Source organism: Agrilus planipennis, unplaced genomic scaffold, assembly GCF_000699045.2.
Source record: "Agrilus planipennis isolate EAB-ADULT unplaced genomic scaffold, Apla_2.0 scaffold41, whole genome shotgun sequence".
Lineage (NCBI taxonomy): Eukaryota > Metazoa > Arthropoda > Insecta > Coleoptera > Buprestidae > Agrilus > Agrilus planipennis.
This window is the reverse complement of record NW_020442445.1, coordinates 779119-794475: the sequence shown is the minus strand read 5'-3', so window position 1 is coordinate 794475 and position 15357 is coordinate 779119. Positions and strand designations below refer to the sequence as shown.

Genomic DNA, 15357 nt, shown 5'->3' with positions numbered 1-15357 from the left:
GAAATTTTTGTCTAGGTCGGACATACAAATTACGTTCGTGTATCCTTTTTTATAGAATACACTGGAGCAGCAGTTTTATTTTATAGCAGTGATGTAATTCACCCGGTAGTAAATCGTAAATTAGTCCCGCATATGCTACCTTTTACCATCATTGTTGAATTAATCTAAATATCTGGCCTCCTCTGTCTCTCTTTTTCACTCCCTGTCTCTACGTGCTCGCCGATTTACTTTAATGTAGGTGCTTTTCCTAATAGCTCTGCCACGATGTTTCGCTTTTAAATTTTCCGACAAAATCATCCCCAGAGAACCTAATACAAATTACTACAAAGTCTAGAAATGAACTACAAAATAAATTATATGGGCGTTGACAGATTTTGTCATTATCATTATTGGAACTTACGGGGACTGACAGACGCTGCACAGTCTAAACTTGATGAACTTAGAAATTTGAAATCTGGATAGAATATTCTTTGAATACCTGATGCTTTTCTATACATAAAACTGCCGTTTTTCTTGTGAATGTGTTTTTGTTTTCGTGTTGCTCTAAAAAAATAAATAGTTCCGAGTTTTTCGACCATCTTAATGTTGTGATGTCGTGTTGAAGTCAGTAAATAATAGAAAAATCCGCACGTACATAAATAAATAAAGCAAAAAATAAATTGATGACCCTTTGGACGCGCCTTTTAGTAATAGGTATAAGAGGTTTTTTGTGTTTTCGCATTTATGAGCTGGTCTGAACCTACAAGTTATGTCTTTCTTCTTTCAGAAAATTGCGGTGCATGCAAGTTCATGTCTTTTATAAATCGTTATTTTCCATGAAAGCTGGTTAATGGGGAAATGACATGAAACTTACTTGTAACTCGACGTTATTGCGAAGATCGATCAAAGAATTCTACAAAAACTCCCTACTTATAAAGGATTTTCTAACATGTCTTTTCTTAATAACATTTTAGATGCTTAAAATTAACTAAAACGTAGAAATCGTAATTTTCGAAAATAAAGTATAACTCTTCGGTAAGTTTCTTGAAAAAACGGTCTGCGATTCGCGGAATTCCATTTAAGAATGAATTCAATAACCGAATATCAGGTCCGTATAATCCTACCTGGACTCAATGGGTCCGATACCACGTTAGTGCAATCGAAAAGCTCTACTTATAGGTAATAGTGTGTTTCATTATAAATGTCGTATAAGTCTTCCTTCAAAAATTTTCCGTTAATGCTGAAACTTTCGAACAGAGCTTTTGGCAAAGAGAAGGCTAACTTAGCGTGCTATAACTCGGCAAGTATTAGGTCTACTAAATTAAGAAAAAACGAATCAATTTGTTATTTTACAAATACAGGTTTTATATTCATTTGGAAAATTTATTAAAAAACGTAAGATTTTTAGATAATTCATGAAAAATCATTTTCTAAAACATACGTTTTTAAGATAAAAAATCATTTTCAATTTTCAACCATGAATTCGATGCGATAAATCGTTAATCTTTCTTTTAATCTCGTGCCATTTTAAGCATTTCGTATGAAGATTCATGCTGGATAGCAACTACATTTCGTTTAAAGAAAATATTTGAAACGTATAGGTATGTATGTATGTATGACTGCACGTACAGGTACATGTTTGAATGATAGCCGGAAGGGCGCACCCGACGCCGCCGTTTACTACCGTCACCGTCGAACGAAGAGTCCTCTTATAAAAGTGTAAAGCACCTAAAGTGGCATCCGAGCAACGTTGATCTAAAATAGCGAACTCGAACAGTTACTATGCCGATGATCACGCAAGCTTTCGAAAACTTTTATAAATTAAGGTCAGGCGAAGATCATCTGCTACCGATAGCACACGAATCAACAATTCTATATGTAAATTCCAGCAAAATACATATCTTCATATAATCGTTGTCTTGCGTGTTACTATGGTATCCACCAATTAATTCTATTGGAATTAGAGATGCACCGGATAGTAGTTTTGCCGGGTACTGAGCTCTAGAACTTGTCAAAATATTGGTACATTTAAATCTATCCGAAAATAATTGAATCGTTATACTTAAAGTAAGAGAGCCTACCATTTTTTTGTTGTTAATGTCCTGTCGTCGTCTTCTTAATTTATTTAACACTATAACACGAACACTTAAGTTATTTCTTATTTATTTCGTAATGCATTTTTAGGTATCTAAGTCAGATAAGTCAGGACGGAAGGAGTAGTAGGGATATAAAGCAGAGGATAGCGCAGGATCGTGTCGTCTTCAATAAAAGGGAGTCACTTCTATGTTCGCGAACGGTTAATTTAGAAATTTTGAAAAAGGTTGTTAAAAGTGTATGTTTGGAGCGAGGCGCTGTACGAGTGCGAAACATGGTCAGTGGGCGCGGCAGAAAAGAAACGTTTAGAAGCGTTCGAAATGTGGTATGACAGGCGAATGATGAGGTGACCGTGGATAGAGACGGTTAGAAATGAAGAGGTATTAGAAAGAGTAAGAGAACAGAGGACCATGGAAGTCAATAAAAAATAGGCGAGATAGGTTGGTAGGACACCTTCTCAGGTATGAAGGTCTAGTCAGAGATGTATAAGAGGCAGAAACGGTAGTTGGGAGGGGTGGAGATAGACCTAGATTAGATTTCTGTTCGCAAATAGTCAAGGATGTGAATTATTCTAGTTTTAGGGAAATGTGAACATTAGCTTAGGATAGGAAAAAGTGGAGGTGCGTGTCTAACCAGTCTTAGGACTGACGACCTTATGATGATGGTAAAAGTTTAATTGTTTGTCACTATATTTATATCACTTGCTTTGTTTATTTGTATTACGGTTATCTGACCATATAGCAATTGATGACTACGGCTGTCACCCGAATGCCTATTTACTTTGTCATCGAATTATCTGGAATTTGAAAATAATATTTGAAAATATTAATCTGAAAATTCATTTTTGAATTTTTTACCCAGTACACGCTACCTCAAATTAATGACGGAAATATTAATCTGAAGTAGCGTGTAGTGGGTAAAAAATTCAAAAATTAATTTTCAGATTAATATTTCATATTAAACTAACTCACTTCTAAAAGTTGTCTAAATTGTATGTATGTTAAGTCTTCATTTTTCACAAAGGCTTTCGAACTTCTATTGTTACACAGTATGTGTGTGTCGATTAGTGTACCTCCGGATCTTTAGTAAAAAGGTAGTCTACTATGACTATTGAATAAATAGCAGCGATTACACCGTACACATATGTGCTTGTACGTAAAACAAAGCCTCAAACATAATATACTAAAATGCCAACTTACGAAAATGCCGTAACAGAGAAGCCATCCGCCACCTTTACCTATTAGATTATTACTAATGTATTTTCTCCACTCTTGTAGATCTTATTTAGTTACGAAATGTTTAGTTATTCGCTCTGCAACTCGCCATTTCCAGTTTCCCCGGTTTTAATTTTATTTCATCCTTGTACCGTCGTCCCTTTTCTGGATGAATCCGTCTGTCGCTGAGGAATGTTAACTGAATTCTCCCGTGTCCGCCTGCACCTACAAAGTTAATTTTAACCAAATAATTTTCTAGAAACATGTAGTTTAATTTTGGCATTTACGTCCTAGTGTAGGGTGCACCTGAAGATTGTAAATTTATATAATATGCGTATACAATTTAAGGATTTATTTTCAGACCCGTGACGCATAAACTAAAATGGTTAAAATATTAAAAAGGTTCACCACCACACTGGCAGAGGATGTAGTTGATAAAAATAAATAGTGGGTACTGATTTAAACTAAAATTTGCTGGCGATTCCAAGTTATTTATGATTTGATTAATAATGTAGCCGCTTACTTGTGCACTTCGTTTTATTAAGAATGTAGTTGGAGTGACAAATTAGCATAATAATTTGAAATATTAGTTCTACCGCCAAAATAAATTGGAAGTTACCGCTATCTTTTCAGAGTAGAAATCAAATTAAATAAGTTTCCCGTTAGATGCCGAATTTCTCAATGTGCCATAGCCGATATCAGTCACTGTATTAAAGGTAGTTTAGAATCTCATGGGCTATAACCTTCATGAATATTTGGACCTCTAAAGACGTTCGCTACTTGTTTTAGCGAAACGATAGGGAGCAACTGAAGACGACTGGCTGCGAAATCCTTTATCAATTTGTTCTCCATCGGAGTCAAAATCCTTTTTTGGTATAATTATAAATACAATTAGAGAGAATCAGGGGAACATGAATTTAGCATAGCCTAACCTTTAAAAGGTGCATGACATTATAAACAAACATGAATTTATGCACCCCTTAAAACTTAGGTTTTGTTTCAACAGATGGCGGTCGTATTTGGCATCTAATTCTAAACAGGAATTTTGGGACACAAATACAAACAATAAATATCCACTTGTAATTAGAGTTAAACAATGCAGCTTAGTTCTAATACATTCAAATACATGTGCAATGGGGAATATCGTCTAGTATTTAACAGTTTTGTGGACTATGTTAAGTGGCTTTTTCCTACGTATGAGAAAATATTTTTTTGATCTTTTGCAATCGTAATTGTAAATTCAGATTGAATAAGGCTAGGAGCGAAATGTGAATAATTTTAATTCTGTGTGCTATTAGTCTCTTTGGGGATTTATAGGGAAGTCGTGAAGTATGACTGAATAAAATATGAAAGGATATGGGAAAGCATAAAATGCGAGATAAAAGCTTTCAGTTATAAACATGCTCCGATATCGTCGATACATATATAGGTAAACATATAAAGGGAGTTATAGTATAATTTTTATTTTGCTTAGTCATGCCTGCTCGCCATTCCCCATTTATGACGTAAAAGCAAAGTAAGCTAGTGCGTGTTCTGACCTTTTATTGTTAAAATGGGAATTTTGCGAACGGCTTTATGGTGACTTACCGATGCCTTTAGTATTTACCTAACAGTTTTATATGATTTTGTTGTACAGCACTATCTCAAATATTGTCTAGGTCGAAGTTTTCTACACGATGACATGGTCACTAACTCACGTTTCATTATCAATAACTCCGCAATCATTAATTCTTTATCTACATTATCAACCTTTTTGCCACTGAGAAAGAAAAATTTAAAAATATTAATAGCAGTTCATTTTTTATTATATAGTCAAACGACCAATGCTTTTTAGTCGTTAATTTAATTTTATCGAGATACAGGATTTTCCTTCCAATTTAAACGAACGCTTAGATACTTTTTTATGACAAGTCTACAAGGAACATCTAATTGAAACTTCAATCATCTGAAATGTTGCTGTAATAATTATGGCAATTTTATTGCCTTCTGTTTCCATATTTCATATATTTACTCGTTTTCTAGACGATTTGACTGTTGTTAGCAATTATTTTTTAATAAGCATAAAATTAAACGAATATTTATAGCAATGCGGGTTGAAATAGAACAACAAAGTATGTCAGTTCAGGGGAGCTGGGCGCAGGAGATTTTAACATCATATACGGAAAGCGCTTTGTCTAATTTGAAACGATTTTAGGGTTCCTTACGTTCAAATAAAAAACGGAACCCTTATAGGACCACTCGTGTATATATCTATCCTTCTGTTACAGTCAATTTCCTCCGAATCTATTGATTAAGTTGAAATTTAGTACTTAAATGAATTTCTGTGAACCAAACACGGACGCATAACGTAAATAAATTAATTTTGAACATATAGGGTCATTTTTAGGTCAGTAGGAAATTAAAAAAAAAAAATGCCAACTGTCTGTGTGGCATATCAAATGAAAAGGCTTGTTGTANGTAATTTTAAAGTTATTTAAAAAATTAGATGAAAATTGACCATTCCCTCCCTATCTCCGAAACTACTGAACCTAAAATTTTGAAAAGAATAAAAACAGTTCTTTACTTATAGATGTCAGGAAAATTAATAATATCGTGGATAGAAACCCGAGATAAAAATGTTCAGTCTCTCAGAGTCTCTGAAAGCGAGACTCGAGTCTCTCTGGTGTAGCTGAGAGAGACTGTCGAGAGACTATCATAAAACCTGTTTAGCATCTCTGAACGAGAGACTCGAGTCGCTCATAGAGAGATCCTCATTTCGTATCCAGTCTCTGAACGAGAGACTCGAATCTTTCAATAAGTGGTGTCTCGATAGACATGGTTAAAAGCTTTTGAGTTCAACATATTTCAGAGACCCCAATCTTTCTACGAGAGACTCGAGTCTCTCAATTTTTCAATTTTATTCATTCAGTCTCTCTGTGAGAGACTCGAATCTCTGAATTAACTATTTTATCGTTCGAGTCTCTCATACAGAGGCTGTCAGAGATCCATAAAAACACCTAGGCAATAATTGAAAGACTGTTAAAGACTATGAGAAACGCTCTCAGAGATGCTGAAAGTCTCTAAAAGACTGAATATTTTGTCTAGGGAAAACATTACTGTGCCTACAAATTTAAATTTGCTGTTTGAATGTATGGGACAACTTGTTTTTTAACTGCAGTGTTAAATTAGTTGTCAGGTTAGGATTCGGTTCCTCCACCAAACGGAACCCTCACGGATCACTCCAGCGTCTGTCTGTCCTGTCCGGCTTTTTTATTAATTATTACAACTTTTGCCCCAATAACCTTCACCATGTAGGTAAACCTTTATTATTTATACACTCCTCCCTTTCTATGCAAAGTTAGACGAACTACTAATTGCTTAATTATCTAAAAAGGGTTGGGAACGTTGTATTCACCAAACAAATCCACATAAACCTTCCTAAAAGGTATTGATTTGTTTACCCACCGGTACGTTTGTGTTTGATTTATGGGGTCAATTTTGTGCTCTTGAATATAAGAAACAGGTATAAAAGTCTAATTAATTACTTTTTGATCAAATGGCGTTCAGAAAGCGACTTTCGCTTAGACTTTTCTTTTATCCCTTTTAAGGATGTAGTAAGTTATTTAATTTTTGTAAGGTCATAATAGGTTTTAGGTTCTGACTCAGGATAAAAGCAATCAGGATTGGTTACTTCACGATTTTAATATCTAGTACATTTTAAGTTTTATTTTATCATGTCCTTTTTCGTTGTCCTTTTGTGTTCATTCTCATGTTTTTGTTGCGACAGTGTTCGGGCTGTTGTAATTTCTGTAAGCATAGCTTTCTGTCAACTTTTCGCATTATGAAAGAAAGGATTTCATTGTTCTAAAGAGGCGGCAGAATACGTACTTCTTCATTAAAAGGAGCAAGCAGTGACAATAACAATCCTAATTAAAGAATGCACACTTTGTAACTGTATACGAATTTTCCATTTTCTTCAAATGATATTATATAATTATGATTTATATCCTGAAAATTAATTTACATAAGAAGGCTAATGCTTTTTCGACTAGAGATACCTGAAGAGGATTTGATATTCTGATTTAATGACCAAAAATATGTTGAGGACGTAATATCCTTCGTCAGTTTCAAAACAACTTTTCTCAACGCCTTCGCCAAGTTCTTGGAGGATACTGGTGTAGCTGGCGAAACATTTGATGTTCAATTCCCTCCACGGATTCACCACAGTAAGAAAACTAATTCTGGACCGCGGTCATCAAACCCAAATAACGATAAGCAAAGCTGTATATCGACTGTGCAATTATCTTAAATACTGAAATTTTCTGTGATACATACGAGTTTTTCATTTTTTTTTTTTTGAAGAAAATAATGTCAGTAGTTGTGAGAGTTATGAAAACTTCCTCCAATGCATAAATTGACCCTTCCTGCAACGCACGAATTCATCTTGAAAGAAGTAAAAAATATAAAAAAAAGTTTATATATATATTTCAACCATGTGTTACCCAGACATAGGAACAGAGAACACTTACTCTGAGGTTATATAGTCAAACGACCAATGCTTTTTAGTCGTTAATTTAATTTTATCGAGATACAGGATTTTCCTTCCAATTTAAACGAACGCTTAGATACTTTTTTATGACAAGTCTACAAGGAACATCTAATTGAAACTTCAATCATCTGAAATGTTGCTGTAATAATTATGGCAATTTTATTGCCTTCTGTTTCCATATTTCATATATTTACTCGTTTTCTAGACGATTTGACTGTTGTTAGCAATTATTTTTTAATAAGCATAAAATTAAACGAATATTTATAGCAATGCGGGTTGAAATAGAACAACAAAGTATGTCAGTTCAGGGGAGCTGGGCGCAGGAGATTTTAACATCATATACGGAAAGCGCTTTGTCTAATTTGAAACGATTTTAGGGTTCCTTACGTTCAAATAAAAAACGGAACCCTTATAGGACCACTCGTGTATATATCTATCCTTCTGTTACAGTCAATTTCCTCCGAATCTATTGATTAAGTTGAAATTTAGTACTTAAATGAATTTCTGTGAACCAAACACGGACGCATAACGTAAATAAATTAATTTTGAACATATAGGGTCATTTTTAGGTCAGTAGGAAATTAAAAAAAAAAAATGCCAACTGTCTGTGTGGCNGAAATTTTCTGTGATACATACGAGTTTTTCATTTTTTTTTTTTTGAAGAAAATAATGTCAGTAGTTGTGAGAGTTATGAAAACTTCCTCCAATGCATAAATTGACCCTTCCTGCAACGCACGAATTCATCTTGAAAGAAGTAAAAAATATAAAAAAAAGTTTATATATATATTTCAACCATGTGTTACCCAGACATAGGAACAGAGAACACTTACTCTGAGGACATTCTTGTACCTACATCTCCTTTTTTCAACAGTGGTAAAGTTTCTTTTTTATATATTTAGTGTTTAAGCAAACTGAAAGAGGACTGCAAGACTAAGATGAATTTTGCTAATCACTAAACCCAAATTTCGAACCCTCTTCAGATAATTTAGATAAATTTAAAACCCAACAAATTCCAATTCCGAAAAATATCGCCCATTGGTATTCCTAGTTTCATACGAAATAAATCAAGAATACCAATATTTTTCCTCGGTAACTAAATGTAGAAAATATTTGCAAGGGATCTCTTACTTGACTCTCGCACGTTCTTATAGTTGATGGCGATAAGGTAACAGAAACGTTTTCAGTGTGATGATCGAGTTATCTACTAATTAAGTTTGAGCATGTCCTGAAGAATGAGTTTTTGGGAAAGTCAAGAGGAGAGATGAGTAAGGAGTTGCGTGTGCCCGAAGTGAGGGTTGGGCCCCCTCCAATGGGTGGTATTCGGTTGCTTGTACCACCAGCCGCTACAACTCCTCGACGACGTCACAGTTGGATATGCGGGTGAGTTGTAAGACAGTTGCTCCTAAACCATAAACTGATAATTATAATTAAGAATAAGCCTATTTCAGAAACTACAGTTCATTAAGCAAATCTGATAGCGTTAGCCGTAAATAATAAAGAAATTCCATGTGTCAGTAAGAATAAATACTCAAAACAATACAATAGATAGTGTCAGATGTAAACGTATAGAACACATTGGTTTACTCTATCGTTAAATAAGTGTATTAAGTTACCATGAACTCTATTTTTAAGTTAGGAAGCGTATTTTCATTTTGACATCACACTGTATTCTTTAAAGCATTATTTCTTATAACGTTTGTTCAAAAGTTTTTAGTAGATTCAAACAGCTTACGTTATTTGTTTCATTTTTCTGATAAAGTATAACAGGTCTGCTTTAAATTCAGGTCCTCTATATCTGCCTACTTATTAGCTGTTTTTCTAGTGGATAATATGAGTATATTTCCAGTATAAATAAATTTCGTATGAATTTACCGTGTCAAATTTTGAAAAATGGTTCAGGAAAGCTTTGTCAGCCATAACGCAACGGTAGAGTAAGAGTAAGGGGTCTCGCTTGGGAATTCTCGCCATTTTATGTTTTTATGCTGAAAAACGAATATATACGACTCGTTAAGGTGACTAGTTTAACTTCAGAGCAGGTGCTGTAAATTCACCAAGACTGACAACTTTATTGGAAAAACCTCTTTCTCCCGGAAATTGCGAGAATCGTGTTGTTTTCTTCAATGCAATATACATGTAACGAAAACCATCGAAATTGGATGGGATAAAACCATATTGAAATTTGAGTAATATAAAACACGGAAGCGAAAAAGAGATATTAAACGCATTTCATCATTTATCGTAATTGCATTTTTTTCTTTTCCTATAATCAATAAAAGAAAAACGGCAACAAAACCTTTTTATTAAAGAGGGATAACCAATAAGTAACAATTTGTTTAATAAGAAAAGAAAACATTAATATTCTGAAGAATATTGTATAATATATTTTAAACTTTTTGCATTTTGCATTTCTATGACTGCTAGGTAACTTAAAAAGAGAGCAATGCCAAACTAAACGTCTAGACAGGTTGTAATGTAGTGAATGCATGTTACATCTGATACGAATATGTTAAGGGTGTTTTAATGGTTTTGAATAATTAGATGACAGTTATTAATAAATTTATATTGTTAAGAATGAATGCCGCAGACGGCGATCTATACCGGTAGCAACTTTGATGTGAGCGAGCCATAAATCAACCAGGGAGTAATAACAAATGGAATTTACGGGAAGTTTCCGGAAATGATCAAGAACATTCCATTACTGAATAAATGTTGACGATAAAGTCTATAAAATGATAGTTGATATAAATAGAGAGCGAACGAGAAAAGTAAACCTTAGTATAAATTTCCAACTGATATAAATACCAAATTGTTAGACAAATTACTGTGTTTCGATGTTATATTTAAGGAGAATTGTTTAAGGAAATAGAACCACCACAAAATTCGTTAAAACATATATGCTCATCAGTGATCAGGTATTAGTTTATTGATTTATTATTAACCCCTCTGTCTTTTTATATATACGATGTCTTCATTTCGAAAATATATTATACAAACATATAATGGAATAACCGAGTGTAATGAACGCCTTACCATAATTTCCGTAAAATCTAACCCATTTTCGTTTAATCCGCCTCGCTTTTATGAAGTTCCTTTGATACAATTTACAGAGCAAACGGTTCAGAAATGCTTAGGTCAGAGGTAAACATGACACTACACGGTCAGTCCTTTACAAGTTTTATGGTTATGGTAAAATTTTACATAATATTGTGCTAGAACCGTAATATAGTCAAGCTAGCGCCGAAATCACGGCCCTCGTCATACATACACGTAATATATTCACAAGTAAATATCTACATAGTTATAGTACATAGGGATATTTTAAGGCGTTTCGTTTCGTTACACTTTACGACACTGTTGTATTTGAAGCCTAAAATATGGATCGATTTCTGTTTTCTGTCTATTCTTTTTCCTATATGACGAAAGTGGTCACGCTTTATCATAAACATGATCCAGGGACAAAACAATTAGTTGCTATAGAAACTTCCTGAAAAGTTTAAAAAGACGTATTCGTTCTTTCTGAAGTAATATTTTCTTTTAAAGAAACTAATAAATATTTCAAGCGACTCTTTCGGACGTACTTAGAACTTGTTAAAAACAGGAAAATTCATGTCGCACAACACTGACGCCAATTAGAGGAAAAATAATATCGACAACATGGCACGGCAGTAATCTTATTCTATGAAGCTATTTAATTCAAAGTTACTTTTTGTTTTCGTTACTGAAACAATTTATTGACGTAATTTTGTAATTAATAGCATTTATTGAAACTAAACAAAGAACAGAAGGTGTAAGGGGGACAATTATGTATATGAAACGCAGTGAAATGTACAGGAACTGCTTCCATACTTAAGCTTCACTTTTCTACGGCGGTTAGCGTTCCAGTTCTCGTGCATTTTACCGATGAAACGTCAATCTTAAGCCCCTGTTAACGGCACGTGAATTGCCAATCCATGCTCCGTCTAACGGATTTGGCGCGGCCTGGAGCGGACGTCTTAGCGTTTTGTTTTTTACTTATACTGATCCACGCTCTACGCGTGTTGTAACATGACCTTTACGTATTCGTTTTTGAAGGGCGCTGTACGGGTGCGAAACATGGACGATGCGCTCTGTGGAAAAGAAAAGATTAGAAGCGTTCGAAATGTGGTGTTATAGGCGAATGATGAGGATAACGTGGGTAGAAAAGGTTAGAAGCGTTCGAAATGTGGTGTTATAGGCGAATGATGAGGATACCGTGCATAGAGAAGGTTAGAAATGAGGTATTAAAAAGAATAGGAGCACAGAAAACTCCATGGAAAGGCATGAAGATCTAGTCAGAAACATATTAGTAGCAGAAGCAGGAGTTAGGAGGAGTAGAGGTAGACCTAGATTAGACCACTGTTCGCAAATAGTTAAGGATGTGGGTTGTTCTAGTTTTAGGGAAATGCGAAAATTAGCTCAGGATAGGAAAGAGTGGAGGTGCGTGACCAACCAGTCTTAGAACTGACGACCTTAGGATGACGTTTCAAAGGAGAAATTTCAAACAAATGATTTTTAATGCTTCTTTTCCGGTGTTTGCTCGCTCTCCTTTTTAAGTCTGTTTTGAGTAAATATACTCCTAGAAAATATTGTTGAACGTAAGATGGAAGGTATTTGATGAGCTTAAAATTGGAGAGTAAAGAACCAAGCGCTTATAGAAAGCTCACACATAAGAATTTATGAAAACCGAGTTTTAGACTTCTATTTATGGTAACAAGAAAACCGAGCATTAGTAAAATTTTGTTGATTCTGTCTATTAGATTTTAATAGCTTACGATATGTAGGAGAAAAATCTAGACTATCATTTTTATAGAAAATGAAAGAAAATCTTACAAGAAAAGTTCGAGTATGTATAATTGACAGTTCTTAAACAGTAAACCGATGTCAAGTTTGATTCTTAAATTCTTCTCTGATGGTGAGTAAAATTGATAATTATGATTATGAGTATATATTTGCAAATAAACATATGCAAAAATTAATGCGTTGTTTTGGCTCGTGAAAAGTATAAAAACCGGCACGGATGATAATCATTTGACTACAACACAGTTGTGCTCCGTCTCTTTTTAATGGCAGTATAAGATCATAATACTTTAGTCAACATCTCGCAGTTTGATTCTTCTGATTTAACATATAGACGAGATACTCGAATAAATAATGGGAATCTCAGGAATTGAAGTATTCGCTTAGGATGCATCCAGTGTATACTCTGTTGCATTCTCAAACGTACCTATGCATACCGAATAACAAACATGCGAAATCCATTTCCCAGATTTCAAGGAAAGCGAACAGACCGTACCTACACATTTAAACGATTACATGTTTGAATGTACTGTGCAATTAATCTAAGAAGTTTATACGTAGATATGTAGCTTTTCCGTAACGCGTAGGTATGTATAAAGTGGTCAGTGCATATACATACATATATACCTGCATTCTATCTAGATTTACGTGATGGACTTTACCTTAATACTTTTCCTTATCTGCAAGTATGTGATACATTAAGTGACCGAATGCAAGTATCGCAATCACAACATCATATCCATACTGATATTGTATTATACCATTTGTATTCCATTTAGAATGGAATCCCTTTACGACAACCTTATGGTGGGTTAACTCAACATGACTCTAGTATGGTGGAAACTCAACCATTCTAGCTGTAAGGAAAAGCAATTTGGAAATACCAGATGAAAGGTACAAACTGGCAGGGTTGTAAAATGACTCTAGTGACCGAGCATGACTATGAATAACTTAAAAATAATATTAACAAAATAAATGCAAATAAAAATAAATAGACTAAAATTATAAAAGTTTTATAATTGCTTCGATAACTTCGTTTCTGAGAAAACGAACACTAGCTTTATTTAATATTTTCAGAAATTAGGTTTAAGTAACTTATCCGAATTCAAACAGGAATGAATATTTAGAAAAAGGCATTTAAAATAAAAACAAAAAATAAGTAGGACCTTTATATTTTGTATCTCATTTCTCGGTTCGTATCTGAAACACTCGGTGTAGAGTATGATTTAAATTTTGCATACAATATTATATTCTTATCCTTACAACTCCCAAAATTTTTGTCTATTGTAATTTACAACCACAGTCATCGACACATTTGGTGGAGGAGCTTGACTCCTTAAAATTTGGTACCATTCTATCAACTTCCGAATGAATAAAGGAATATATTGATTCACACTATTGAGTCCTGGCAGAATTATTTCTACACTTGTTCTTCCCCTACCTATTAAGAAAATGGAACCACACTGTTGCTTCAACTTGGGCTTATCCAATTAATATAACAGGGCCGTTATTTTTTCATTTCCGTTATTAATATTGCGCAACAGGAGGACGAGCAGCATGCCACAGTTTGTAAACTTGCTCGGGGAGCATCCCTGATACTAAACGACTTTGCAAGAAACTTTTACCAAAGATTCCTCAGGATGCTTGATGCTTGGTGTGATTCATGAGAATTCTCGCGAAAAGAGATATCGCTTATCTTTTCGGGCCAAATTCACCATGCCTACGTACCTATAATAAAAGAAAATGGACTGAAAGTTACTGCCTTCTCACTTTCGATTTATCTAATGAGGTAGTAAAAGTCCGGTAATGTCGTTCCTTCTCCCCCTTTTTCCATCGTATATTACTTTCTTATTAGTATGAAGTTTAACCTCACAATCAGAAGAGGAAGTAATTTGAATGGATAATACGTTTTGTGTAACAGGTCAATTGAAAAGTCCCCGGCCTAAAATAGTAAAACATATTTTTTTTGCAAAATTCGTTTTTTTTATTCAACATAATTCCCTTCAAGGTTGATACACTGATTATAGCGATCCTCCAACTTTTCGATACCATTTTTGTAGTACGATTTGTCCTTTGCTTCAAAATAGGCCTCAGTTTCGGCGATCACCTCTTCATTCGACGAAAATTTTTTCCCAACGAGCATTCTTTTGAGATCTGAGAACAGGAAGTAGTCGCTGGGGGCCAGATCTGGAGAATACGGTGGATGCGGAAGCAATTCGAAGCCCAATTCATGAATTTTTGCCATCGTTTTCACTGACTTGTGAGACGGTGCATTGTCTTGGTGAAGCAGGACTTTCTTTTTCTGCAAATGCGGTCGTTTCTCGGCGATTTCGTCCTTCAAACGGTCCAATAACGCTATGTAATAGTCGCTGTTGATGGTCCTTCCTTTTTCAAGGTAGTCAATGAAAATTATTCCACGCGCATCCCAAAATACAGACGCCATAACCTTGCCAGCCGACTGTTGCGTTTTTGCACGCTTTGGAGCGGGTTCATCGTGTGCAGTCCACTCCGATGACTGTCGATTGGACTTCGGAGTGAAATGATGGAGCCATGTTTCATCCATTGTCACATATCGACGCAAAAACTCGGGTTTATTACGCGTGATCATCTTCAAACACTGCTCTGAATCATCAACTCGTCGTTGTTTTTGGTCAAAAGTGAGCTCGCGCGGCACCCACTTTGCACAGAGCTTTCTCATACCCAAATATTCGTGAATGATGTGATGTA

The 15357-nt window shown here is 34.7% G+C and overlaps 1 protein-coding gene across 3 annotated transcripts in view; it reads left to right on the top strand.

Moving 5' to 3' along the window:
* LOC108733578 (cAMP-specific 3',5'-cyclic phosphodiesterase) overlaps positions 1-15357 on the top strand; it is a 565440-nt gene that overhangs the window by 268501 nt on the left and 281582 nt on the right. Inside the window, exon 2 of one of the 3 annotated variants that reach the window (XM_018464777.1) lies at positions 9000-9195. The exons of the other annotated variants lie outside the window; for them this stretch is intronic. Coding sequence (XP_018320279.1) covers positions 9077-9195 — 119 coding nt within the window. The 5' untranslated portion in view covers positions 9000-9076. The remainder of the gene's footprint in view (positions 1-8999; positions 9196-15357) is intronic. 3 annotated transcript variants of the gene reach the window in all.